The sequence below is a fragment of the Bufo gargarizans genome, chromosome 7 (assembly GCF_014858855.1).
Source record: "Bufo gargarizans isolate SCDJY-AF-19 chromosome 7, ASM1485885v1, whole genome shotgun sequence".
In the NCBI taxonomy this organism is placed as follows: domain Eukaryota; kingdom Metazoa; phylum Chordata; class Amphibia; order Anura; family Bufonidae; genus Bufo; species Bufo gargarizans.
In genome coordinates this window covers 52,021,311-52,047,565 of record NC_058086.1, presented here as the reverse complement: position 1 = coordinate 52,047,565, position 26,255 = coordinate 52,021,311, and the positions used below count along the sequence as shown (strand labels likewise).

The 26,255-nt window shown below is 45.2% G+C and overlaps 1 protein-coding gene across 1 annotated transcript; it reads left to right on the top strand.

Annotated features, from left to right (window-relative positions):
• Positions 1-488: 488 nt before the first annotated feature.
• LOC122944014 (G-protein coupled receptor 54-like) lies at positions 489-13,475 on the top strand. Its single transcript, XM_044302212.1, has 5 exons — positions 489-753; positions 4,210-4,334; positions 8,549-8,684; positions 11,110-11,348; positions 13,101-13,475. The coding sequence occupies exons 1-5, from the start codon at positions 489-491 to the stop codon at positions 13,473-13,475; spliced, it is 1,140 nt and encodes a 379-aa protein (XP_044158147.1).
• Positions 13,476-26,255: the final 12,780 nt, after the last annotated feature.

The window sequence follows — 26,255 nt, the reverse complement described above, 5'->3', positions numbered from 1 at the left end:
ACAGGAGATGAGGTCCAGTCATTGAGACATCTACAGGAGATGTGGTCCAGTCTTTGAGCCATCTACAGGAGATGTGGTCCAGTCTCTGAGCCATCTAAAGGTGATGAGGTCTAGTCAATGAGACATCTACAGGAGATGAGGGCCACTCACTTAGAGATCTTCAGGAGATGAGGTCCAGTCACTGAGACATCAACAGGAGATGAGGTCCAGTGTCTGAATCCTCTAAAGTAGATGTAGGTCTAGTCACTGAGACATCTAAAGGAGATGAAGTCCAGTCAGTAAGACATCTATGGGAGATGAGGTCCAGTCAATCAAACATCTACAAGAGATGAGGTCTAGTCACTGAGACATCTCCGGAGACAACATAACTAACATTGAGATTTTCATTTCCGGGGACAGTAGAGATTTCCTTGGTCTGTTCTGTAGGTTCTGGATTGGTTCTTGGTCCAGGTAACTTCCGGATTTTTTGGTTCTGTGTTGACCCGTTGATGGCGCTGGGGGAAGGGATGGTGAATGAGATGTTGAACCTTTCATGGGAGTTCATTAATGGCAGCATCTTGTGGAATGGAAGCAAAACCAACGAGTCCCTTTTGAACCGGACTGAGACCGGACCACCGCCATTCCTGACGGATGCATGGCTGGTGCCTCTGTTCTTTGCCCTCATCATGTTAGTCGGATTGATCGGAAATTCTCTTGTCATTTATGTCATTTCCAAGCACAGGCAAATGAGAACGGCCACCAACTTCTATATAGGTAAGCAACAACCCTCCACCCCCCCCCCCCGCCCCAAGGTGCAGGGTTGTACATAGACTCTAACACTGGGTTCACACCTGAGCGTTTTACAGCGCGTTCAAACGTGCTGTAAAACGCTCAACACATGAAAACCAATGCTTCCCTATGGCCCTGGTTCACACTTGAGCGTTTTACAGCGCGTTTGAACGCGCTGTAAAACGCCCTACGCTCAAAAAAGTTCTTGATCTTCTTTGGAGCGTTTTGTCGCACGTTCCCGTACATAGACTTTTGGGAACGCGCGACAATGGGCGTTCGCTTGTCCCTGTATACGCGATTGTAAACGCCAGTACAATCGCGCATACAGAGCGCTCCTTTCAGAACGCTCAGGTGTGAACCCAGCCTTAAGAACTTGCCTGATACATTGTATATTCAGGGCGGAGGACACTGCCTCCGGAGCCGGGGTGCTGCCTCCTGTTGATGCCACTATGGACTAGGATCTTCTCTCCATCTAGTCCTCGAGCTGCTGCTCTGATGGTAGGACGCTGATGGCAGCAGAGCTGAATACAAGCTATTGTCCCCGGTTATCAGTGACTGCGGACGCTCTGCCCCATGATCACCAGGAACCTGCAGAAATGAATACAAATTTATGCTGGAGTGATATTAGATTGTAAGCTGCTGTGCCAAGAGTCCTGACCCCACTGCTGCATTAGTTTTTAGCACAGAATCTTCTCGCTTGGTTTTGCAGTGAGAACATTAAAGAAATAAGATGACACTGTAATAATAATACTATCATTTCCTGCATTACGTATGTGGCCCTTTATTAGTTCTGATCTGTAGGTGGATCATCTGACTTCCCATCAGTGTCCTGTGAAGATGATGGGAGTAACTGTCCTAAATAGCTGTAAAATGCACATGCTGATCCTAATAGAATCTCAGTCTGTGGTCAGCAACAAGTGGGTGGCATTGGACTACTACTCTCAGCCACTGCTACACCATCTACAGTAACATAACAATTAACTACAAGCAAAGACAAGGGTGGGGGAGGGGGGCAAGAGGAGGAACAACATGATACCCTACACCCTCTGTACCCTGCACCCTCTGTACCCTATACTCTCTATACCCTACACCCTCTATACCCTACACCCTCTATACCCTACACCTCTATACCCTACACCTCTATACCCTACACCTCTATACCCTACACCCTCTATACCCTACACCTCTATACCCTGCACCCTGTATACCCTACACCTCTATACCCTACACCCTCTGTACCCTACACCCTCTGTACCCTACATCCTCTATACCCTACACCTCTATACCCTACATCCTCTATACCCTACATCCTCTATACCCTACACCCTCTGTACCCTACATCCTCTATACCCTACACCTCTATACCCTACATCCTCTATACCCTACACCCTCTATACCCTACACCCTCTATACCCTACACCTCTATACCCTACATCCTCTATACCCTACACCCTCTGTACCCTACACCCTCTGTACCCTACATCCTCTATACCCTACACCTCTGTACCCTACATCCTCTATACCCTACATCCTCTGTACCCTACACCCTCTGTACCCTACACCCTCTATACCCTACACCTCTATACCCTACATCCTCTATACCCTACACCCTCTATACCCTACACCCTCTATACCCTACACCCTCTATACCCTACACCCTCTATACCCTACATCCTCTATACCCTACACCCTCTATACCCTACACCCTCTATACCCTACACCCTCTATACCCTACATCCTCTATACCCTACACCCTCTATACCTAACTAAGTAACTGCGACATTTTCCGACAAACAGACAAAGTTATCAACATTTTGTGATTGGCGGATGTGAGTTTTGTGCGCGGTGCAACAGTTTTCATTGTCAAGTTGTTTTGGGGCCGTGTGATAGATATACACTGGTGTTATCCTGACCTGCCGTGGCTGTGGGGAGGAAAATACCGCAGAATTGTGCAACTGCCCTAAATTTAAAAAGCGAACACAGGGAGACAAATGAACAGGGCGCCACTGCTTCGGCTTCCCCTCAAATTCCGGGAACACACTTTCCACTCTCAGCGGTGACACCGGGACCCACGATCGACTTTGGTGGTGCTCAGTCTCAACGCACAGTAAGAAAATATGAGACGCACTCACCAAGAAGGTCCAAACTTTACTTTATTTGGGTAAAAGGCATGCGGAGCAGGCAATCAAAGTGTGGTGCTCCTCACAGACACCATGAGGCCACGGCCGTTTCTCGTATGTTTTGCGTATGTCATGAAACGGCCGAGGCCTCATGGTGTCTGAGAGGAGCACCACACTTTGATTGCCTGCTCTGCAGGCAATCAACCCAAATAAAGTAAAGTTTGGACCTTCTTGGTGAGGGCCGTCTCGTATTTTCTTACTGTGTGCTAAATTTAAAACCTTTGCACAAATAGACGTATTTAAAGACACAGTAAATCAGCCCATTAGTGATTGTTCACCAGAAATGGCTGATAGCAGAGATCCATGACGCCCCTGAGGATCCATCTCTCTTGGTGACACTTGTGGATCTGCACCTAACCCCTGGTCCCTATGTATAGAACATTTAGCGGTAATGGATGTTGGGTGCAGTTCCTCATATGGCCACCGGGTGGCAGTAAGCACCAATGGTTCCAATAGTGTTACTTGAGTGACCCAATGTTTTATGAATTCTGAACTTCCCATCTCGGATCCTGAGATGATGAGAGTGATAATACAGCAGGGGGCAGTATGGAGCTCTGTACCTGGATAGATGACTACCTGGAGCCAGGAGGAGCAGATCTACACTATACAGTACAGATCAGTATTCTCCAGATACACAGAGACCTCCAATAACATGATATTACATAGCCAGGTCCAAGTGCAGGGGCTGAGGACCGATGCCCCAGGTCAGGTTACCCTTACACCAATATGATGCGGTGTCCTGGGCTCCTCACTGACTTTACATGTAGACATTAAGTTATGAACATTTTCTTGCTGATGTTTTAGCAGTTTGCACTTTTTATATATTTTTTATTCCTGCTGCAATCATCTCTCCATCTCCACCCGTCCTGTATCAGTGCAGCAGCCTGAACCTCTGATGAGACAGGAGGTGCCTCAGACCCCAACAGATAACGCAGCTCTTCTAGAGTCATGGATCCTGTCTGTGTCCTAATGGAGCAAACCTAATACATTCAGAGTATGTTTCATGATGAGTCTAGTGGGAAGCATGAATGCAAGTACTAGGTACAGATAGATTTGGCGAGGATATTTCCATTCGCTGACAGCAAGCATAGATATTGAACATGGTGAGGAACAAAAAAGCAGTAGTCCACCCCCAACCTCCCTAGGGATTCGTATGCACATCCAGGGCAGTGTCTCGTTGATGCATTTTGTATACAGGACGCGGTGCACGGGGAGATTTGGAATTTTTTCACCCACTTTATTATTTTGCTTTCTCCCCCAGCGAACCTGGCCTCCACTGACATCATGTTCCTGGTGTGCTGCGTGCCCTTCACTGCCACGCTTTACCCTCTGCCCAGCTGGGTGTTTGGAGACTTCATGTGCAAGTTTGTGGCATACCTCCAGCAGGTAAGTGTGCAGCGGGCGCTGCCTGCTCTGCAGATAGATGGGACCTTAGAGTCATACAGAACTCCAAATCCCCTGCTTCCCTTCAGTTATACGGATCGCGCTCACAGCCAGGGAGAAGGGGACGCCCTCAGCAGAAGACTGTGTCTCCTCCTCATTATAATACAGCGCTCCAAATCATCGGGGGGCCACAGCGGACGAATGGGGGGTGGCTTTGAAAGAAATATATACACCTATGGCATCAGTGGGGGCCGCCCTACAAGGTAATACCATAATTAGCCTATGTCAAAACTGATGAAAGGTCGTCTTTAATAATAAAACCTTTCCTGCCTGCAGCCACCACTAGGGGGCGCTCACTGCATACTACAGCTCTAATCGGAGGTCCTGTAGCAGTGAATGCAGGGTGTCCTCTCCATTCACAGCTGCTCTCCATTCTTGATACAGCAGCAGGTCCCAGAGGTGATAGCTGTGCCTATCGGACATGTATCCTTATCAATATGCCATAAATGTCCACCTGGTCACACCCGTCAATCTTGCCATGGGGGACACATAACTGAGCGGAGTCTTTCTGACACTTTTTCTTAGTTTTGTATTAGGGTACTTTCACACTAGCGGCAGGACGGATGAGACAGGCTGTTCACCCTGTCGGATCCGTCCTGCCGCTATTTCGCCATGCTGCCGGACCGCCGCTCCTTCCCTATTGACTATAATGGGGACGGGGCGGAGCTCCGGCGCAGCATGGCAGTGCACAGCGAAAGGCCGCCGGACTAAAAGTACTGCATGTCTGACTTTTTAGTCTGGCGGCCTCTCACCGCGAACTGCTGTGCCAGAGCTCCGCCCCCGAGCCCATTATAGTCAATGGGGACGGAGCGGCGGTCCAGCGGCACGGCGAAATAGCGTCAGGACGGATCCGACAGGGTGAACAGCCTGTCTCATCCGTCCTGCCGCAAGTGTGAAAGTAGCCTTAGAAAAGTAGTTTTCTTCCAAGAAGCTTCATCAATGGAGTGGACTTGTTACATTCACCTGATACATTGTATCACTGCTGGTAAAATGTATCAGTCTGGAGTCCAGTCTAGACTAAATACAATAGTAGAATAAATAGAATCAGCGGCTCACCTATTTGGATTAATGGATAAGGTGCTCGATCCAAAGGCGTACCCTCCGCCCTGTTCAAAGAATGTATAAAAAAAAAACAGATGGATGGCACTGTATACAATTGTGAAGCATGACTATAATGTTACTTTACTGATATTTAAAACAAATTATAATTAAAAAGATTCTAGAACAGGAGAAGGAAAAAAGAAAAAGGAAAAAGGGGTATCCTCTGAAATGGTATGAAGTATATACACTCACCTAAAGAATTATTAGGAACACCTGTTCTATTTCCCATTGATGCGATTATCTAGTCAACCAATCACATGGCAGTTGCTTCGATGCATGTAGGGTTGTGGTCCTGGTCAAGACAATCTCCTGAACTCCAAACTGAATGTCAGAATGGGAAAGAAAGGAGATTTAAGCAATTTTGAGCGTGGCCTGGTTGTTGGTGCCAGACGGGCCGGTCTGAGTATTTCACTGCTCAGTAACTGGGATTTTCACACACAACCATTTCTAGGGTTTACAAAGAATGGTGTGAAAAGGGAAAAACCTCCAGTATGCGGCCGTCCTGTGGGCGAAAATGCCTTGTTGATGCTGGAGGTCAGAGGAGAATGGGCCGACTGATTCAAGCTGATAGAAGAGCAACGTTGACTGAAATAACCACTCGTTACAACCGAGGTCTGCAGCAAAGTATTTGTGAAGCCACAACACGCACAACCTTGAGGCGGATGGGCTACAACAGCAGAAGACCCCACCGGGTACCACTCATCTCCACTACAAATAGGAAAAAGAGGCTGCAATTTGCACGAGCTAACCAAAATTGGACTGTTGAAGACTGGAAAAATGTTGCCTGGTCTGATGAGTCTCGATTTCTGTTGAGACATTCAAATGGTAGAGTCCAAATTTGGCGTAAACAGAATGAGAACATGTATCCATCATGCCTTGTTACCACTGTGCAGGCTGGTGGTGGTGGTGTAATGGTGTGGGGGATGTTTTCTGGGCACACTTTAGGCCCCTTAGTGCCAATTGGCCATCGTTTAAATGCCACGGGCTACCTGAGCATTGTTTCTGACCATGTCCATCCCTTCATGACCACCATGTACCCATCCTCTGATGGCTACTTCCAGCAGGATAATGCACCATGTCACAAAGCTCCAATCATTTCAAATTGGTTTCTTGAACATGACAATGAGTTCACTCGACTAAAATGGCCCCACAGTCACCAGATCTCAACCCAATAGAGCATCTTTGGGATGTGGTGGAACAGGAGCTTCGTGCCCTGGATGTGCATCCCTCAAATCTCCATCAATATGGGCCAACATTTCTAAAGAATGCTATCAGCACCTTGTGGAATCAATGCCACGTAGAATTAAGGTAGTTCTGAAGGCAAAAGGGGGTCCAACACTGTATTAGTATGGTGGTCCTAATAATTCTTTAGGTGAGGGTATATATCATTAATTATAAATATATCGATTGGATATATGATTAAATAATTCATATATAAAAAGGGGAGGAGTTCAGCCTCAGTCCATATATAAATAAATAAATAAATATGCAGATACATTTACATCAGTTAGACAGACAGTAGCTATAAAATGTAAAAGATATAAAAACAGCTGAAAAGGAGCGCAATAAGTCAATGTTAGCAATAAATGGGTGACGTCAGGAATAAGCGGAATCCCAAGTATCTCTTCAAAATATACGTTTCTAGTAGCAGCAAAAATGACAATAGCAGTAATATTTAGTCTGTATAAGAAGGAGCACCACACTTTGATTGCCTGCTCCGCATGCCTTTTACCCAAATAAAGTAAAGTTTGGACCTTCTTGGTGAGTGCGTCTCATATTTTCTTACTGTGCGTTGAGACTGAGCACCACCGAAGTCGATCGTGGGTCCCGGTGTCACCGCTGAGAGTGGAAAGTGTGTTCCCGGAATTTGAGGGGAAGCCGAAGCAGTGGCGCCCTGTTCATTTGTCTCCCTGTGTTCGCTTTGGGTACCTGCAAGTAACCAAAATCCAGGTCTTGAAGGGAAAAAATGTTTCCACAACAGGGTGTTTTGTATACAAAAGAAGGTAGTTCTATATCAAAAAGTATTATTTCCTCTTGGAATAATGCGCAGTAGTATAGAATAATATTGAGGGTACATTACTGCTCCTGGATGAGTTATATATCAGGTATCTGCGCATCGGTAATGTCTATTTTCCTCAGCGTTCCGGCTCGGCGTCCCACGTGGTTAGTGTAGTAACCTTGCTAGCACTGTGCGCTCTCCCTGGCGTCCCGGCTCTGCGTTCCACGTGGTCGGGAGCGGGCTGTTCAATTTAGATATGGGCAAAGGTGATCCTGCTGATATAGAGGGATACTTGCTCCACTCGTATGCTGCCCGGATTTAGATAATACCGCTTTTTGTTAGCCTATTGTGGCTGTATGGCTATTATATTTCTCAGACGCGTTTCGGAGCGCCGTGCTCCTTCATCAGTGGGTATACACAGCCATTTTTTCACAGGTTTATATCCAGTCTTCAATTAGTGAACAATTAGTAAAATGAGCGATGTAGTACTTTTTAGTGATACATAAAACTCGGACTGGATTGTTTTATCCAGATTGAAATAGATAAGTAGATACATTCACATTTGGATCTTCCTATTATTCCATATAATACCGTAAAATAAGAGAAGAGGGAAATAATGAATATATTATATATAGTATTAGATCTCATAGAAATAAAAAATTGTAAAAGGTAAATAAGAATAAATAAGGTATAAGGAATGAAAAATGAAAGTGTAAAATAATAAGAAATATATGATAGAAATATATATATATATATATATATATATATACACATATACACTCAATAGTAACATGTATGACCCTCATGTTCAATTAATTCATAGAGGATCGTATTTTTTATATTATATATTTCTTGTTTATGATTTTTCATATTACTGTAAGATACGTCTTTCCAAATAGTTTCTTGCTTTTTTTGTTCTAGTAACAAACACTCAGCTGTGAGAAGCATTAGATCTGTACAGGCTGCAGAGGCCTTAGTGAAGCCCTTGTAGCCGCCATCTTGGTCATTGACTTCATGGATGTGATGTACAGAGTCACCTCTGTGTGATTGATTGCAGGTCACCGTCCAGGCCACGTGCATCACCCTGACAGCGATGAGTGCGGACCGCTGCTACGCCACATTGTATCCACTGAGGTCACTGAGGCACCGAACCCCCAGAGTGGCCATGGTTGTCAGCATCTGTATCTGGATAGGTAAGAAATGATCCCCGTCCCAGTCTGAAGCCTCGGCAGTCACTGGGGGTCCGTTATTACCATGCTGACGCATGTTTTTCGTTTATAAAAAGCCGCAAGATCCCGACTGCAACTTTTTTAATGCCCATGCAACAAAATGTTGTCGTACGGGCGTTTTTACCCCATTGGTAAGTGGCGAGGGCAGGGGCTGGCGGGGGCCAGGGGTCCTTCCAAATTCACTAAATTTATGTCTGGAAACAGACTCAAATGATGTTCGAAATCAACTCCAGTCAGGGACTCACGTAGCATTCACTCCAAGTGCACCGGCTGCCAGAGGTGCACCTAATCTAAGCCTCCTCATAAATGTGGCCCTTTCTCCACCAGTGCAGGGGGAAACAAAGACTGGCGTAAAACGCCAGCGAACACATGCGGGCTGCCATCTTTAGTAAGGTAGACGATGCACAGGTACGCCCTTACCTGTGCCGGGAGCCGGTCTGAAATCGAATGCAGTCACCGGGAGCAGGCAGTTCCGAGAACAGCCCAATGAAGGCTCCCGACACAGGAACAGGTAAGGGCTTATCTGTGCATCGCCGGACAGGTGAGTCTGCCTTACTAAAGATGGCAGCCCGCATGTGTTTGCTGGCGAACTGACCATCACAGGTCACTGTATGCAGTCTCCTCCTCCTGTGCAGTCACTGTGTGCAGTCTCTCCCTCCTGTGCAGTCACTGCGTGCAGTCTCTCCCTCCTGTGCAGTCACTGTGTGCAGTCTCTCCCTCCTGTGCAGTCACTGTATGCAGTCTCTTCCTCCTGTGCGGTCACTGTGTGCAGTCTCTCCCTCCTGTGCAGTCACTGTGTGCAGTCTCTCCCTCCTGTGTAGTCACTGTGTGCAGTCTCTCCCTCCTGTGCGGTCACTGTGTGCAGTCTCTCCCTCCTGTGCAGTCACTGTGTGCAGTCTCTCCCTCCTGTGCGGTCACTGTGTGCAGTCTCTCCCTCCTGTGCAGTCACTGTGTGCAGTCTCTCCCTCCTGTGCGGTCACTGTGTGCAGTCTCTTGCTCCTGTGCGGTCACTGTGTGCAGTCTCTCCCTCCTGTGCGGTCACTGTGTGCAGTCTCTTCCTCCTGTGCAGTCACTGTGTGCAGTCTCTCCCTCCTGTGCAGTCACTGTGTGCAATCTCTTCCACCTGTGCGGTCACTGTGTGCAGTCTCTCCCTCCTGTGCGGTCACTGTGTGCAGTCTCTCCCTTCTGTGCGGTCACTGTGTGCAGTCTCTCCCTCCTGTGCGGTCACTGTGTGCAATCTCTTCCTCCTGTGCGGTCACTGTGTGCAGTCTCTCCCTCCTGTGCGGTCACTGTGTGCAGTCTCTCCCTCCTGTGCGGTCACTGTGTGCAGTCTCTTCCTCCTGTGTAGTATAGATAAGGGGATGCAGACAGTTAGTACCTGACAATGCTCCGACACCTCTTGGCGCAAACACGACCGCGATTGAGTGAAATACATTTTTCTTTATTGATATTCTTTGAGATTCCTTTGTCAAGTCTCTTGAGTTGAAGGTGGTCACGGAGGGGTTCCACGTGGACCTCCTGACTGTGACTATGAAGCTCCTTGGTGTGCGGAGGGGCTCAGAGCAGAGTCTTCTGATCAAAACCATAACTTATCGTTTCTGGGCTGCAGGTCGTGCCGTCTAAACAGCGATCTGATGGCCACAAACAATACAGCCGTATGAGGACGAGCGGTAGCAATGGCGACTACTCCTACTACTGATCGCTGCATGTAAATACAGTGCTTCACCCCCACTTAAAGGGGTTGTCCAGTTTCAGACCTGAACCCGCACATTTCCCCTTCTTCCCCCCCATCAGCCCCTCTGATATGAGCATCGGAGCATTTCACGGTCAGATGCTCAACTTTGCCCTTGCAGGTCAAGGGCTATTTTTTAGGAGATCCGGTGACATACCGGGCTCTCTATGGGTAAAGCTATGGCAGAGGCTTCCACCTAGCAGTGAGCCTGGTGATGTCACCGGCACTAATGGGCGGGTTTTAGCACTGCCCTAGTCTGTAAAGCCCATCCATCAGTGCCAGTGACGTCACCGGGAACACTGCTCGGTGGAAGCCTCTGCCTAGCAGTGTAAAAATGTAAACTAAAAAGCTCCGATAATCATCTCAGAGGGGCTGAGTGGGGGAAGAAGGGGATATGTCTGGGTTCAGCCCTGAACCAGGACAACCCCTTTAATGAGCAGCCAGTTGTTGGGAAGGAACACTCCCTTCCCGATAATTGTCTGCTACTCTGTACAAGTAAATACAACTTAAGTTCGTTATGACCAGAGGCGCCAATACTTTTGCCCTGCAGCCCCTTTACTGTCCAGGACCATGAGGATGCCACCAGATCCTGGACAGCTGTGATACTTGTATACAATGTACTACAATGTGATGTGTAATGGTCAGTGTCCTCCCCAGGGTCCCTGCTGCTGTCTACTCCCATCATCCCTTACCAGAAGATACAGAATGGTTACTGGTACGGCCCCAGGACCTACTGCATAGAGCAGTTTCCATCAGACACTCTGAAGAAAGCTTGTATCCTCTACCAGTTCCTTGCTGTCTACCTTCTGCCATTGCTGACCATCTGCCTGTGCTACTCACTGATGCTGAAGAGGGTCGGACAACCAGTGGTGGAGCCCATGGACAACAACTACCAGGTAGCTGTGCCTCCTGCACAATGTACGGTGCCTTGAAAGAGTATTCATACCCCTTGAACTTTTCTACATTTTATTCACGTTACACCCACAAACTTAAATGTATTTTATTGGGATTTTATGTGATCGACCAACGCAAAGTACAAGTCTGATATATGGTTTTGAAAATTTTTTAGAAATAAAAATCAGAAAAGTGTGATGTGCATTAGTATTCACCCCCCAGTCAATACTTTGTAGGACCTCCTTTCGCTGCAATTACAGCTGCAGGTCTTTTGGGGACTGTCTCTACCAGATTTGCACATCTAGAGGATGACATTTTTGCCCGTTCTCCTGTGCAGAAGAGCTCGCGCCCAGCCAGATTGGATGGAGGGCGTCTGTGATCTGTAATTTCCAAGTATTGCCCCAGATTCTCAATGGGATTTAGGTCTGGACAGTGACTGGGCCGTTCTAATACATGAATATGCTTTGATCTAAACCCTTCCATTGTAGCTCTGGCTGGATGTTGAGGGTTGTTGTCCTGATCGAAGGTGAACCTCCGCCCCAGTCTCAAGTCTTTTGCAGCCTCTACCAGGTTTTCCTCCTGGATAGCTCCATCCATCCTCCCATCACTTCTGACCGGCTTCCCTGCCCCTGCTGAAGAAAAGCCTCCCCCCAGCATGATCCTGCCACCACGATCCTGCCACCACCATGTCTCACGGTGGGGATGGTGTGTTCAGGGTGATGGGCAGGGTCAGTTTTCCACCTCACATATTGCTTTTATGCCAAAAGTTTAACTTTGGTCTCCTCTGACCAGAGCCCCTTCTTTCACATGTTTGCTGTGTCCCCTACATTGCTTGTGGTAAACTGCTTTTAAACATGATTTTCTTCTTACCACTCTTCCATAAAGGCCAGATTTGTGGAGAAGACGACTAATAGTTGTCCTATGGACAGATTCTCCCACCTCAGCTGTGGATCTCTGTAGTTCCTCCAGAGTTACTATGGGCATGCTTCCTGGCTGCTTCTCTAATTAGTGCTCTCCTTGCCTGGGCTGTCAGTTTAGGTGGACATCCATGTCTTGGGAGGTTTGCAGTTGTGCTATACTCCTTCCATTTTCAGATGATGGATTGGGCAATGTTCTGTGAGATGTTCAGAGCTTGGGGTATTTTTTGTTATAACCTAACCCTGCCTTACACTTCTCCACAACTTTATCCCTGACCTGTCTGGTGTGTTCCTTGGTTTTCCTGATGCTGTTTGATCACTAATGTTCTCTAACGAACCTCTGAGGCCTTCACAGAACAGCTATAGTTACACTGAGAAGACATTACACACAGGTGGACTCTATGTGCAAATGAGGTGACTTCTGAAGGCCATTGGTCACACTGGGGTATCAGGGTACAGGAGGCTGAATACATATGCATGCCACAGTTTTCAGATTTTTATTTATTAAAAATGTTGAAAAACATGTATAATTTTCTTCTCACTTCACACATATTTCCTACTTTGAGTGGGTCAATTAAATCCCAATGAAATACATTTAAGTTTGCGGCTGTAAGGTGAAAAAAATGTGGAAAAGTTCAAAGGGTATGAATACTTTTTCAAGGCACAGATTCTAGGGTTACTGTGTGACTGGGACATCACTGAGGGATTCCACAGCCACCACCAGAGCTGCATTCACAATTCTCTGCTGCTGATTTAGTGAAGAAACCAGCAGAATTCTGAATGCAGCTCTGGATGAGGCTTCATGATGTACCTTAAGACTTTCCTTCATCCTTCCAGGTGCAGCTGCTCTCTGAGAGAACCATTGCCATGAGGAGCAAAATATCCAGAATGGTGATAGTAATTGTACTTCTCTTCACTATCTGCTGGGGCCCCATCCAGCTCTTTAGCCTCTTCCAAGGATTCTACCCAGGCTTTCAAGCCAACTACGCCACCTACAAAATCAAAACGTGGGCCAATTGTATGTCCTATGCCAACTCGTCCATCAACCCCATCGTCTACGGGTTCATGGGCGCCAGCTTCAGGAAGTCTTTCAAGAAAGCTTTCCCCTTCATGTTTCGGAATAAGGTGAGGGATGGGAGCATCACCTCCGGGACTGCCCACAACGAAATGAAATTTGTGGCTATGGAGTCGACCAACCAGGAGTTGAAGTGAATGGGTTAATGCGGTCAGTTTCTGACAATAAGCAAAGAATTATGGGACCCTCAGGAGACCTCAAAGACGTGAAGAGAAACTGTAAGAAACCCACATCTCAGAGACATCTATAATGAGCAGGTCAGCAGCAGTATTCCCCTACAGACAAAGGAAGAGCATACGCCATGGTAATCCTCCTTCCTGCGGACAATCGCCACCACCAGACAATTTATACAGGATTCTGCCATTAAATTTGTGGTTTTCTACTTAAAAATATGTTGTGTGTCCTGTCTGTAACAGATCCCGATTTTGTATTTTTATTGTGTCTAATCATTAAAGGATAATCTCTATAATACAATGAAATGAGAGGTAATGTCAGCAGGAAATATGACTGGGGGTGACCTCTCCAAACAATGAGAATCCCCTAGAACAGAGACAAAAAAACTAAGCAATGACACGTCTGTAGTGTCTCATCATACTCCACATGTTCATGACAGTGACACCTCGCACACGGAAGATAATTACTATAATACTGCCTCCTATGTACAAGAATATAACTACTATAATACTGCTCCTATGTACAAGAATATAACTACTATAATACTGCTCCTATGTACAAGAATATAACTACTATAATACTGCTCCTATGTACAGGAATATAACTACTATAATACTGCCTCCTATGTACAAGAATATAACTACTATAATACTGCTCCTATGTACAAGAATATAACTACTATAATACTGCTCCTATGTACAAGAATATAACTACTATAATACTGCTCCTATGTACAGGAATATAACTACTATAATACTACCTCCTATGTACAAGAATATAACTACTATAATACTGCTCCTATGTACAAGAATATAACTACTATAATACTGCTCCTATGTATAAGAATATAACTACTATAATACTGCTCCTATGTACAAGACTATAGCTACTATAATACTGCTCCTATGTACAAGAACATAACTACTATAATACTGCCTCCTATGTACAAGAATATAACTACTATAATACTGCTCCTATGTACAAGAATATAACTACTATAATACTGCTCCTATGTACAAGAATATAACTACTATAATACTGCTCCTATGTTCAAGAATATAACTACTATAATACTGCCTCCTATGTACAAGAATAACTACTATAATACTACTATAATAGTTTTTATTCCATTATTGTGGCATGTTCAACTTTTTGATCACTGGTATTCCAATTTGTTTTTTTTGGGGGGGGGGGACAAGCGGACAACAAAAATGGTGAATTGAGCATTTTAAATTTTCTTTCCATTACGGCGTCCACCGTACAGGAAATTTTAAAATATATTAATAGTTCAGACATTTTCAGATGCGGAAATACCTAATATGTTAATTTTTTTTATTGTTTATATATTTAAAATTGGGAAAGGGGGGTGATTTAAACTTTTAATATTTTGGTGCTTTTTACATTTTTTACAACTTTTTATTTACGGTAATAACTATTAGCCCTCTTAGGTGACTAGAACCTGGGACCTTTTGATCCATTGGCCTATTCACCCTAATAGAGATCTAGGGTTAGGAGGATTTTCACATGCTCCCTGCTGAGCTGTGTCTCGCGCACAGAGCAGGAGGCAGCTTGTCATGGCAGGTCTGGAAGGCTTCAGCACTGTCCAGACTGGCATGGTAACCATTCAGAGCCCTGCGGTTTCACTAGGGTGGCTCCAATTGGAAGGCCGAGGGAGCCGCATCTCCCTGCCTTGCTTGACAGATTCCATGATCATCATTGAACACGGCATCTGAGGTGTTAAATGACAGGGTGCGGCACGATCGCCATTCCCTGTCATTGCGTCCGGGTACCTGCTGTATGGTACAGCCGACACCCGCCACTTATGGAACGGGCTCACCGCAGCAGCCCACACTTCCTACAAATGCGATCACTTAATTCTGTACATGTATGGTATTATGCGTTAAGGAGTTAAAGATGGCACCCTCTCTAGAGTGGATCGAGCACTATAGCCATTCTGGGCTAATGTCTGCGATTGGCAATAATGCCAATCGCAGGTATTTAACCGCTCAGATGCTGTGGTCCGCGCACTCCTGCTCCTGTAACAGCTTCCCCCAGCTGAGATTTAGGACGCTGTTACTTTGGAGGGATAGGCTGGAGCCTGTTTGAGGCCCCGATGCCCATCACTGGTATATTCCAATACAGGCCTGCAGGTGGAATATACTGCATTGAAATCTACTGAACTGTGTATTTTGTAATGGATAAAATACTATTGCAGAATAGAAATGGCAAGCTAACGATACTTGTTATAGTCACCAAGGGAAACGCTGAGATGATGTTAGGTTATAAAATGTAACGTAAATTCTGCCTCCGAATGTGATTGCACAGATTCAATTCTCAGTATGTTTTATTATAGACCGCACAATATCGCTGCTCCATACATTGCCTTACCAACTGCAGAATATCATGCATCTTAGTATCCGTATGTGGCTAGTATTACAGTATAATTTGTTTATTACACTCTGTATGTGTTGTTACAGACGGCACAGTATCACTTCTGTTACTATTCTCAGTATATACTCTTGTAGACGGCACAGTATCACTTCTGTTACTATTCTCAGTATATACTCCTATAGATGGCACAGTATCACTTCTGTTACTATTCTCAGTATATACTCTTGTAGACGGCACAGTATCACTTCTGTTACTATTCTCAGTATATACTCCTATAGACGGCACAGTATCACTTCTGTTACTATTCTCAGTATATACTCTTGTAGACGGCACAGTATCACTTCTGTTACTATTCTCAGTATATACTCCTATAGACGGCACAGTATCACTTCTGTTACTATTCTCAGTATATACTCTTGTAGACGGCACAGTATCACTTCTGTTACTATTCTCAGTATATACTCTTGTAGACGGCACAGTATCACTTCTGTTACTATTCTCAGTATATACTCTTATAGACGGCACAGTATCACTTCTGTTACTATTCTCAGTATATACTCCTATAGACGGCACAGTATCACTTCTGTTACTATTCTCAGTATATACTCCTATAGACGGCACGGTATCACTTCTGTTACTATTCTCAGTATATACTCCTATAGACGGCATGGTATCACTTCTGTTACTATTCTCAGTATATACTCTTGTAGACGGCACAGTATCACTTCTGTTACTATTCTCAGTATATACTCCTATAGACGGCACAGTATCACTTCTGTTACTATTCTCAGTATATACTCTTGTAGACGGCACAGTATCACTTCTGTTACTATTCTCAGTATATACTCCTATAGACGGCACAGTATCACTTCTGTTACTATTCTCAGTATATACTCCTATAGACGGCACAGTATCACTTCTGTTACTATTCTCAGTATATACTCTTATAGACGGCACAGTATCACTTCTGTTACTATTCTCAGTATAAACTCTTATAGACGGCACAGTATCACTTCTGTTACTATTCTCAGTATATACTCCTATAGACGGCACAGTATCACTTCTGTTACTATTCTCAGTATATACTCTTATAGATGACACAGTATCACTTCTGTTACTATTCTCAGTATATACTCTTGTAGACGGCACAGTATCACTTCTGTTACTATTCTCAGTATATACTCCTATAGACGGCACAGTATCACTTCTGTTACTATTCTCAGTATATACTCCTATAGAAGGCACGGTATCACTTCTGTTACTATTCTCAGTATATACTCTTGTAGACGGCACAGTATCACTTCTGTTACTATTCTCAGTATATACTCCTATAGATGGCACAGTATCACTTCTGTTACTATTCTCAGTATATACTCTTGTAGACGGCACAGTATCACTTCTGTTACTATTCTCAGTATATACTCCTATAGATGGCACAGTATCACTTCTGTTACTATTCTCAGTAGATACTCCTATAGATGGCACAGTATCACTTCTGTTACTATTCTCAGTATATACTCCTATAGACGGTACAGTATCACTTCTGTTACTATTCTCAGTATATACTCCTATAGACGGCACAGTATCACTTCTGTTACTATTCTCAGTATATACTCCTATAGATGGCACAGTATCACTTCTGTTACTATTCTCAGTATATACTCTTATAGACGGCACAGTATCACTTCTAGGTGCTGGGTACAGGTCGAACACTTGTTTTGCCAACATCTATTCCTTTCATACCATGATTTGCATGCAGGCTGGGCTAGGCTGAGCATGCATGTGTTCTCAGAGGAAGAGGGGAATGAGCCGCTGTTAGACACCTCTATCCCATCCAGAACTTCTGTCTCTTCCAGACACTCTGTCCCCTCTAGACTCCTATTTCTACTAAAAGACTTCTCTGTCCCCGTCTAAACACCTCTGTCCCCTACAGACTCCTCTGTCTCCCTTCCAGACTCCTCTGTCTCCCTTCCAGACTCCTCTGTCTCCCCTATCACCTTTCCAGACTCATTTGTCCTCTCCAGAGCAATTTGGTGCATCTCATTTTATACATGTTTTATAGCAAGTAAGCCTCCGGGGGTGACCTAATGGAGGGGGTGTAGCTTTAGATGCATCGTTTGGCACCATAATTTGGTACAAAATGTTTGTGCAAAGACAGCCAGTAGGTGGTACAGGATCAGAGATAAGTGTCTAGGCTTGCACCAGATGTATCATCCAGCATCAGACATCAGATTGTCTAGTCTAAATTTACACATCTAGATTTCAGACCGGGTTAGTAAACCTGCCCTTATGTATCCATACATCACTTGATTGTTTATAATTATACATCAGTTCCATGTTTGATACATTGTAATCACCCATGACTGCATAACTGGTCACAAATTATACAATTTAAACCTCCATATCCCCATTAATGATCAACATTGATACATTGTATCATTCACACCTTAACTAATGACCATGGGTGGTACACGGTAATCATCCATGACTGAACGCCTAGTCATCAGCGATACATTGTAAATAATTATTCATAACTCCACTACTGACCACCAGGGATGCAGTCTAACATCTATGACTTCACTTTGACCACTAGTGATACATTATAACGACTATATGAATCCAGTACTGGCCATCGGTTCTACATGGTAATTATCCATAGCCTTACTACTGGTCACCACTCACCAGTCATATATTCTAACATGTATTACAACACTAATGGCCACCAGTGATATATTCTAATATATATTACTCCCCTACTGAACACCAGTGATATAACATCAATGACTCCATTACTGCCCAATACTGATACATTATAACAACTATTACTAAACCACTAGCCATTGGCTCTACACCCATAACTCTACTACTGGTCACTAGTGATACACTGTAATCAGATATTAACTGGCAACTAGTTATACATTATAACATGTATGACTTCACTACTTGCCACCAGTGATACATTGTAATTATATATGACTCCACTACTGGCTACTAGTGATACATTATAACATCAATGATGACTCCACTACTGGCCACCAATCAGACATTTGTCTCCCTGGAGTTTATATAGTTGCCAGGCAGTGACTCACGGGTTCACTCATCATCTTTTGGGCACTGGAGACATTTGTTCTGCACTGGTCAGGATATTTTTATTGGCACGATTAAGCCAAAAACATCAAATATTTAGCTCTGAGAATGGCTGCTGGCAATAATTTCATGGAAGTTAGTAATATCTGCCACAGAGGAAAGGAGGAACCTTCAGTGAGTCAGTGGGGTGAGTCACGTTGCCGACTTTGCCCTTTTCCTAATAATAAAGGTTGGTGTTGTGTCTCCACAAAGCACATTAGAGCTCCTATGATTATCCCAGTGTACCCTCCAGGCCCACGTGTTCATGGCCAGTGCTGGTAAAGGTCATCCTCAAACTCGAATTACTATTGATTTTTAGTTTTTAGAAACCAGTGCACGCAACACGCAATCCAAATTTTTCCAACATCTGATAAGACGGGATCATGGCTCACTATCAGCGGAGAAAACAGCAAAGTACTGGATGTCTGAAGGAGTAAAGAGCAAACTGAGTATCATAAGGATATATATATATACAGTATATATCAAGTCTATACATCATGCAGTGAAATGGTCTGGTTGTACAGTAGAATGTATTTTTCTGTGGCCCATGTAATCCAGCATCTGTACAACTGTAAAGAAATAATTGTTACATTACTGTCGGCTCCTCCTTCTAGACCTGTTCTCTAACTTCTATATTACTCGGTGTTCCTTCTTCTAGACCGGTCTTCCCCCTTATATATTACTCTGTACTTCTTCTTGTAGAGCTGTCCTCAGCCTTCTACATTACTCTGTGCTCCTACTTCTAGACTTCTTCTTCTAAACATATCCTTCAACTTCTACATGAATCTGTGCTCCTACTCTTGGACCTGTCCTCTGTCTTCTACATTACTCTGTTCTCCTTCTTCTAGACTTGTCCTCCTCCTTTTATGTTACTCTGTGGTCCTCTTTCTAGACCTGTCCTCTGCCTTCTACCTTAGTCTGCGTTCCTCCTTCTAGGTCTCTCTTCTGCCTACTACTTTAGTCTGTGCTCTTCCTTCTAGACCTGTCATCTTCTTTTACCTTAGTTTGTGCTTCTCCTTTTAGACCTAGTCAGAGATTATATAGCGAGCTGCTGGTAACCACTTAACTCACATTCTTGACTTGCGAGGCTATCATGGTCCTCCTACTAGAACAGCCTTCGAGATTACTCTGTGCTAGGCCTTCTAGACCTCTCTTCTGCCTTCTACTTTAGTCTGTGCTCTTCCTTATAGACATGTCCTCTGCCTTTTACATTACTCTGTGCTCTTCTTTCTAGATCTTTCCTCTACCTTAGTATGTGCTCTTCCTTCTGGACCTATCCTCTGCCTACTATATTACTCTGAACTCCACCTTCTAGACCTGTCATCTACCCTCTACCTTTGTCAGTGCTTCTCCTTCTAGACCTATCCTCTGCCTTCTACATTACTCTGTACTCCTCCTTCTAGACTTGTCTTCTGCCTTCTACATTACTCTGTACTCCTCCTTCTAGACCTATCCTCTGCCTTCTACATGACTCTGTGTTCCTCCTTCTAGGCCTGTCTTCTGCCATCTACATTACTATGTGCTCCTTCTTCTAGACCTGTCTTCTGTCTACATTACTCTGTGCTTCTCCTAGACTCGTCGTCTACCACATTACTCTGTGTTATGCAAGCGGGTGTAGACCCATTGCACCACTGGCTGGCTATACTCTGGAGGGGCATAACTAAGCAACTACCTGGTCTTCACTAAAGCCTCTGATAGTGAGGATAGGCTTGAGCCATTTGGGTAGTTGCCAGGTGCCATTCCAGAGCAGTCCATAAGTCAGTGGCAGCTGACCAGGGGGTCAGAGTACCCGATGCCAGCACCGAGGTGACATGTGTGGCCAGGAGGATCTGGGTCTGGACAGGCAGCGAACAAGAAAGGTCAGTAAATGAAGTCTGAGGTCAGAGGCAGGCAGCAAACAGGCAAAGTCCAGGAGTTCAATAAGCAGAGCCCAGTACATAGCGAAGCAGACAAGAGAAACGCCTTTGTACTTGAATCTAGACAAGCTAGAGACTATGAGATGCTCAGGCATCTTCCTGTAGTAGGAAGCGCATTTAAATACTTCCTGCAATCCAGCCATAGGCTGGTGAGACAGAGGGCGGGTGTGTGCCGCTTCATAGGTGAAGATAGACACACCTATGCAAGCTTCAAACACCAGTACAAGTCTCCAGCAGGAAGGAAACTCTGGCATGGAACACAGATACCATAGTTAGGCTACCTGCTGCCGGCGCATGATGGCAGGGAAAGAGGGAGCCCGGTGCCCTTGCCCGCAGTTAGGGGCAGCAGGGCCGGTACGGACCGCAGGGCTAAAACTCTGTGCTTCTCCTTCTAAACCTGTCTTCTTCTATCTACATTACTATGTACTCTTCCTTCTAGACCTGTGGTCTATGTACATTAACCTGTGCTTCTGCCTTCTACATTACTCTATGCTCCTCCTTCTAGACTTGTCTTCTGTCTACAGTCGTGGCCAAAAGTTTTGAGAAGACACAAATATTAGTTTTCACAAAGTTTGCTGCTAAACTGCTTTTAGATTTTAGTTTCCATTGTTTCTGTGATGTAGTGAAATATAATTACACGCACTTCATACGTTTTAAAGGCTTTTATCGACAATTACATGACATTTATGCAGAGTCAGTATTTGCAGTGTTGGCCCTTCTTTTTCAGGACCTCTGCAATTCGACTGCGCATGCTCTTAATCAACTTCTGGGCCAATTCCTGACTGACAACCCATTCTTTGATAATCATTTCTTGGAGTTTGTCAGCATTAGTGGGTTTTTGTTTGTCCACCCGCCTCTTGAGGATTGACCACAAGTTCTCAATGGGATTAAGATCTGGGGAGTTTCCATGCCATGGACCTAAAATGTCAACGTTTTGGTCCCCGAGCCACTTAGTTATCACTTTTGCCTTATGGCGCGGTGCTCCATCGTGCTGGAAAATGCATTGTTCTTCACCAAACTGTTGTTGGACTGTTGGAAGAAGTTGCTGTTGGAGGGTGTTTTGGTTCCATTCTTTATTCATGGCTGTGTTTTTGGGCAAAATTGTGAGCCCATTCCCTTGGATGAGAAGCAACCCCACACATGAATGGTCTCAGGAGGCTTTACTGTTGGCATGACACAGGACTAATGGTAGCGCTCACCTTTTCTTCTCCGGACAAGCCATTTTCCTGATGCCCCAAACAATTGGAAAGAGGCTTCATCGGAGAATATGACTTTGCCCCAGTCCTCAGCAGTCCATGCACCATATTTTCTGCAGAAGATTAATCTGTCCCTGATGTTTTTTTGGAGAGAAGTGGCTTCTTTGCTGCCCTTCTTGACACCAGGGGATCTTCCAAAAGTCTTCGCCTCACTGTGCGTGCAGATGCCCTCACACCTGCCTGCTGCCATTCCTGAGCAAGCTCTGCACTGGTGGCACTCCAATCCCGCAGCTGAATCCTCTTTAGGAGACGATCCTGGCGCTTGCTGGACTTTCTTGGACGCTCTGAAGCCTTCTTAACAAGAATTGAACCTCTTTCCTTGAAGTTCTTGATGACCCTATAAATTGTTGATTGAGGTGCAATCTTAGTAGCCACAATATCCTTGCCTGTGAAGCCATTTTTATGCAATGCAATGATGGCTGCACGCGTTTCTTTGCAGGTCACCATGGTTAACAATGGAAGAACAATGATTTCAAGCATCACCCTCCTTTTAACAGGTCAAGTCTGCCATTTTAACCCAATCAGCCTGACATAATGATCTCCAGCCTTGTGCTCGTCAACATTCTCACCTGAGTTAACAAGACGATTACTGAAATGATCTCAGCAGGTCCTTTAATGACGGCAATGAAATGCAGTGGAAAGGATTTTTGGGGATTAAGTTAATTTTCATGGCAAAGAATGACTATGCACAGGGCCGGTGCAAGGATTTTTGCCAACACAAGCGAAGCTACATTTTGGCGCCCCCCCCCCCCCATGGCACATCGCCCCCCCCCGTCCGGACCTGGCCCCATCCCATGAGCACCCCCTATTGTGTCACATCCCCCCCCCCCTCCCCCCCCGCCCCGGCCTATTGACAATAGGGGGTAATAATATGATCATGGATGGGGCCAGGGACGTCCAGGCGGGGGAATGATGTGCCATGGGGGGGGGGGGAGAAATGTGACACAATAGACTATTGTGTCACATTTCTCCCCCCCATTGCACTTAATCCCTCCCCAGCCCGGACAGCCCTGGCGCCATCCATGATCACATCGTTACCCCTTACTGTGTCACATTTTAACCCCCCCCCCCCCCAGCCGACCCTTCCTGGCGGCCTGGCCCCATTCCCATGTCACATACTCAGAGTACTGTACAACTGTACAGACATTTACATTGTACCCCCTCCCTCCATCATGTCACGGTCACACAAACTAGCGCCAGAGCAGAGGCGCTCAGGCTTTTAGCACGGCATTCAATGATGTGTTTAAAAAAAGTAATTACAAAACAACAATCATTAATATTGGGGGGGGGGGCCAATATTAATGATTGTTGTTTTGTAATTACTTTTTTAAAACACATAATTGAATGCCGTGCTAAAAGCCTGAGCGCCTCTGCTCTGGCACTAGACTAGCACTTATGGCCTCATTTTATGATTTTGAAATAATTTTAAATGATCATATTAATTATTATATACAATACATTCAATTCGGAACAGTTCAAACTTCAAGTGACCTACCTTAAGTCCTGAGTCCACTCCTGACCTGCCTGACTCCTGCTGCTGCTGGCTGCCAGTGCGTCTGGTGGTCTAATCTGGCTGACGGCTGTGTGTGTCTGTGTGAGTCAGACACAACACAATCAGTCAGCTCGAGCCTCGCCTATTAGTCCCTGCCATACCCACCGGCGGCGCAGCTTACTACCAGTCAGGCCCCCATGGCAGGCTGAGCACATGTGACCGGTGTGTTGCCGTGACTCTGAGCGGCCGACACACGCAGGCTGGGGGCGGGCGCAAGGCGGCGGCGCTGCGGCACAAATTCAAGAAAGTTATAAAAAAAAAAAAAAAAGAAGGGCATTCATTTTTCCGCCCTGCGCAGGGCGCGCCCTAAGGCAGCCGCTTGGTCTGCCTTATGGTAGCGCCGGCCCTGACTATGCAATTCATCTGATCACTCGTTATAACATTCTGGAGTATATGCAAATTGCTATTATGAAAACTTAAGCAGCAACTTTTCCCATTTCCAATATTTATGTAATTCTCAAAACTTTTGGCCACGACTGTACATTATTCTGTGCTTCTCTTTCTAGACCTGTCTTCCTTCTACATTACTCAGTGCTCCTCCTGCAGCGTCCCACTACATGTGTGTGGGCAGTGCTTAAAAGCACTTTTTACCCTAAAAATTGTGTTCTGCTATATTATGTGACTTTGTACTAATTTATCTGCAAAATCCCTGTTACCAGGCAGATAAGGTGTAATATATATGTATGTTCTATATATACCTAGGTCAGGCCTAGTGAGATCAGATGAGATCAGATGAGATTAGTGGGAGAGAGTGCAGAGTGAAGACTTCACACCACAGATTAGTGAGTGGAGCCAACTTCGCTATGTGGTAGTACCAAGGTGTGAGGCGCAGAAGAGCGTTTTCCTTCTGTGGCCGGACTATACACTTGCATCCCTGACCAGTAGGAGAGAGTTTGCCTCCCTGGAATAGAAACAAGCATTGGAAAGATTCATCGGTGATAATAGCCGTTATTTAGGGCCACAGACACCTTTGCGCATGGTGGAGGACTTATAGCTTCTGGCAGCCACACCATAATTCTGGGAAACAGATTAGCTACCTGTCCCAATATTCAGCTTGGAGGGAAAGGACAAGGTATAGGACTGAGCACATCAACAGGAATAAGGTACTCCATAGCCACAGCTTAAATCCAGCCAACAAAGCCTAGGAACAGTGGATTTGCAGATTGACTCTAATACCAACAAGAGACTGTATTCTGTACTACTGCAGCCAAAGTCAACAACAGTAAAAGTTGTCAGTTGTACCTTTACCACTGTCTACCTCATTATTGCTACTATTTGTTGTACCACCATTAACGGTACTGGCGTCAAGACAAATACCATCAAGGGACTCAGCTGCAACAAGCACCCTAAGCACCCCTAACATCAAGGGCACCTCAACCACCATCTTGGCTGATGCTTCCTACCACAGAGCGTGCCCCGGAGGATTTCGTGCTGTCCACCTCAACACTGTGCTGCCGGCCCAGGGAGGCTTTCTGCTAATCGTGAGTAACTGATGAACTGTGTGTTGTAATTTGGCCCCTCATCGGTCCACCATGCACCTCACGTATTGCCCCTGCGGTACTGGCTGGCTGAACTTCTTCTAGACCTTCTGCCTAGACCTCTTCTGCCTTCTACATTACTCAGTGCTGCTTTTTCTAGGCCTGTCTTCTGCCTTCTACATTACTCTATGCTCCTCCTTCTAGACTTGTCTTCCTTCTACATTACTCTATGCTCCTCCTTCTAGACTTGTCTTCTGTCTACATTACTCAGTGCACCTCCTTCTAGACTTGTCTTCCTTCTACATTACTCAGTGCTCCTCCTTCTAGACCTGTCTTCTGTTTACGTCATTCTGTGCTTCTCTTTCTAGACCTGTCTTCCTTCTACAATACTCTGTACGCCTCCTTCTAGACCTTCTGCCTAGACCTCTTCTGCCTTCTACATTACTTTGTATTCCTTCTTCTAGACCTGTCTTCCTTCTACATTACTCTGTACGCCTCCTTCTAGACCTTCTGCCTAGACCTCTTCTGCTTTCTACATTACTTTGTACTCCTTCTTCTAGACCTGTCTTCCTTCTACATTACTCTGTACGCCTCCTTCTAGACCTTCTGCCTAGACCTCTTCTGCCTTCTACATTACTTTGTATTCCTTCTTCTAGACCTGTCTTCCTTCTACATTACTCCTCCTTCTAGATCCTCTGTCGAGCAAATTCAATTCTAGATATTATTGGCATCCAAGGCTGCCCACAACCTGTCAATGGCTTGCCCTCTTCATGCATCTCCGAATAGTGTTGAGTGAATCAAATGACAAATTTGTTTCTCCGCAAAGCCAAATTTCCTTGTGCTTCGTGGTAGCGAATCGATTTAACCTACTTATCTGATCCATTTGGCGTCAAGGATCAGGCAAAATTTTGCTCCTGATCTTCAAACAAGATGGCGGCGGCCAGCCCGTCGCGAGCAAATGGATCAGGTAAATAGGATTATTTTTTATTTATTGTACACTCTGTTATTTATATCAGATGCCGCA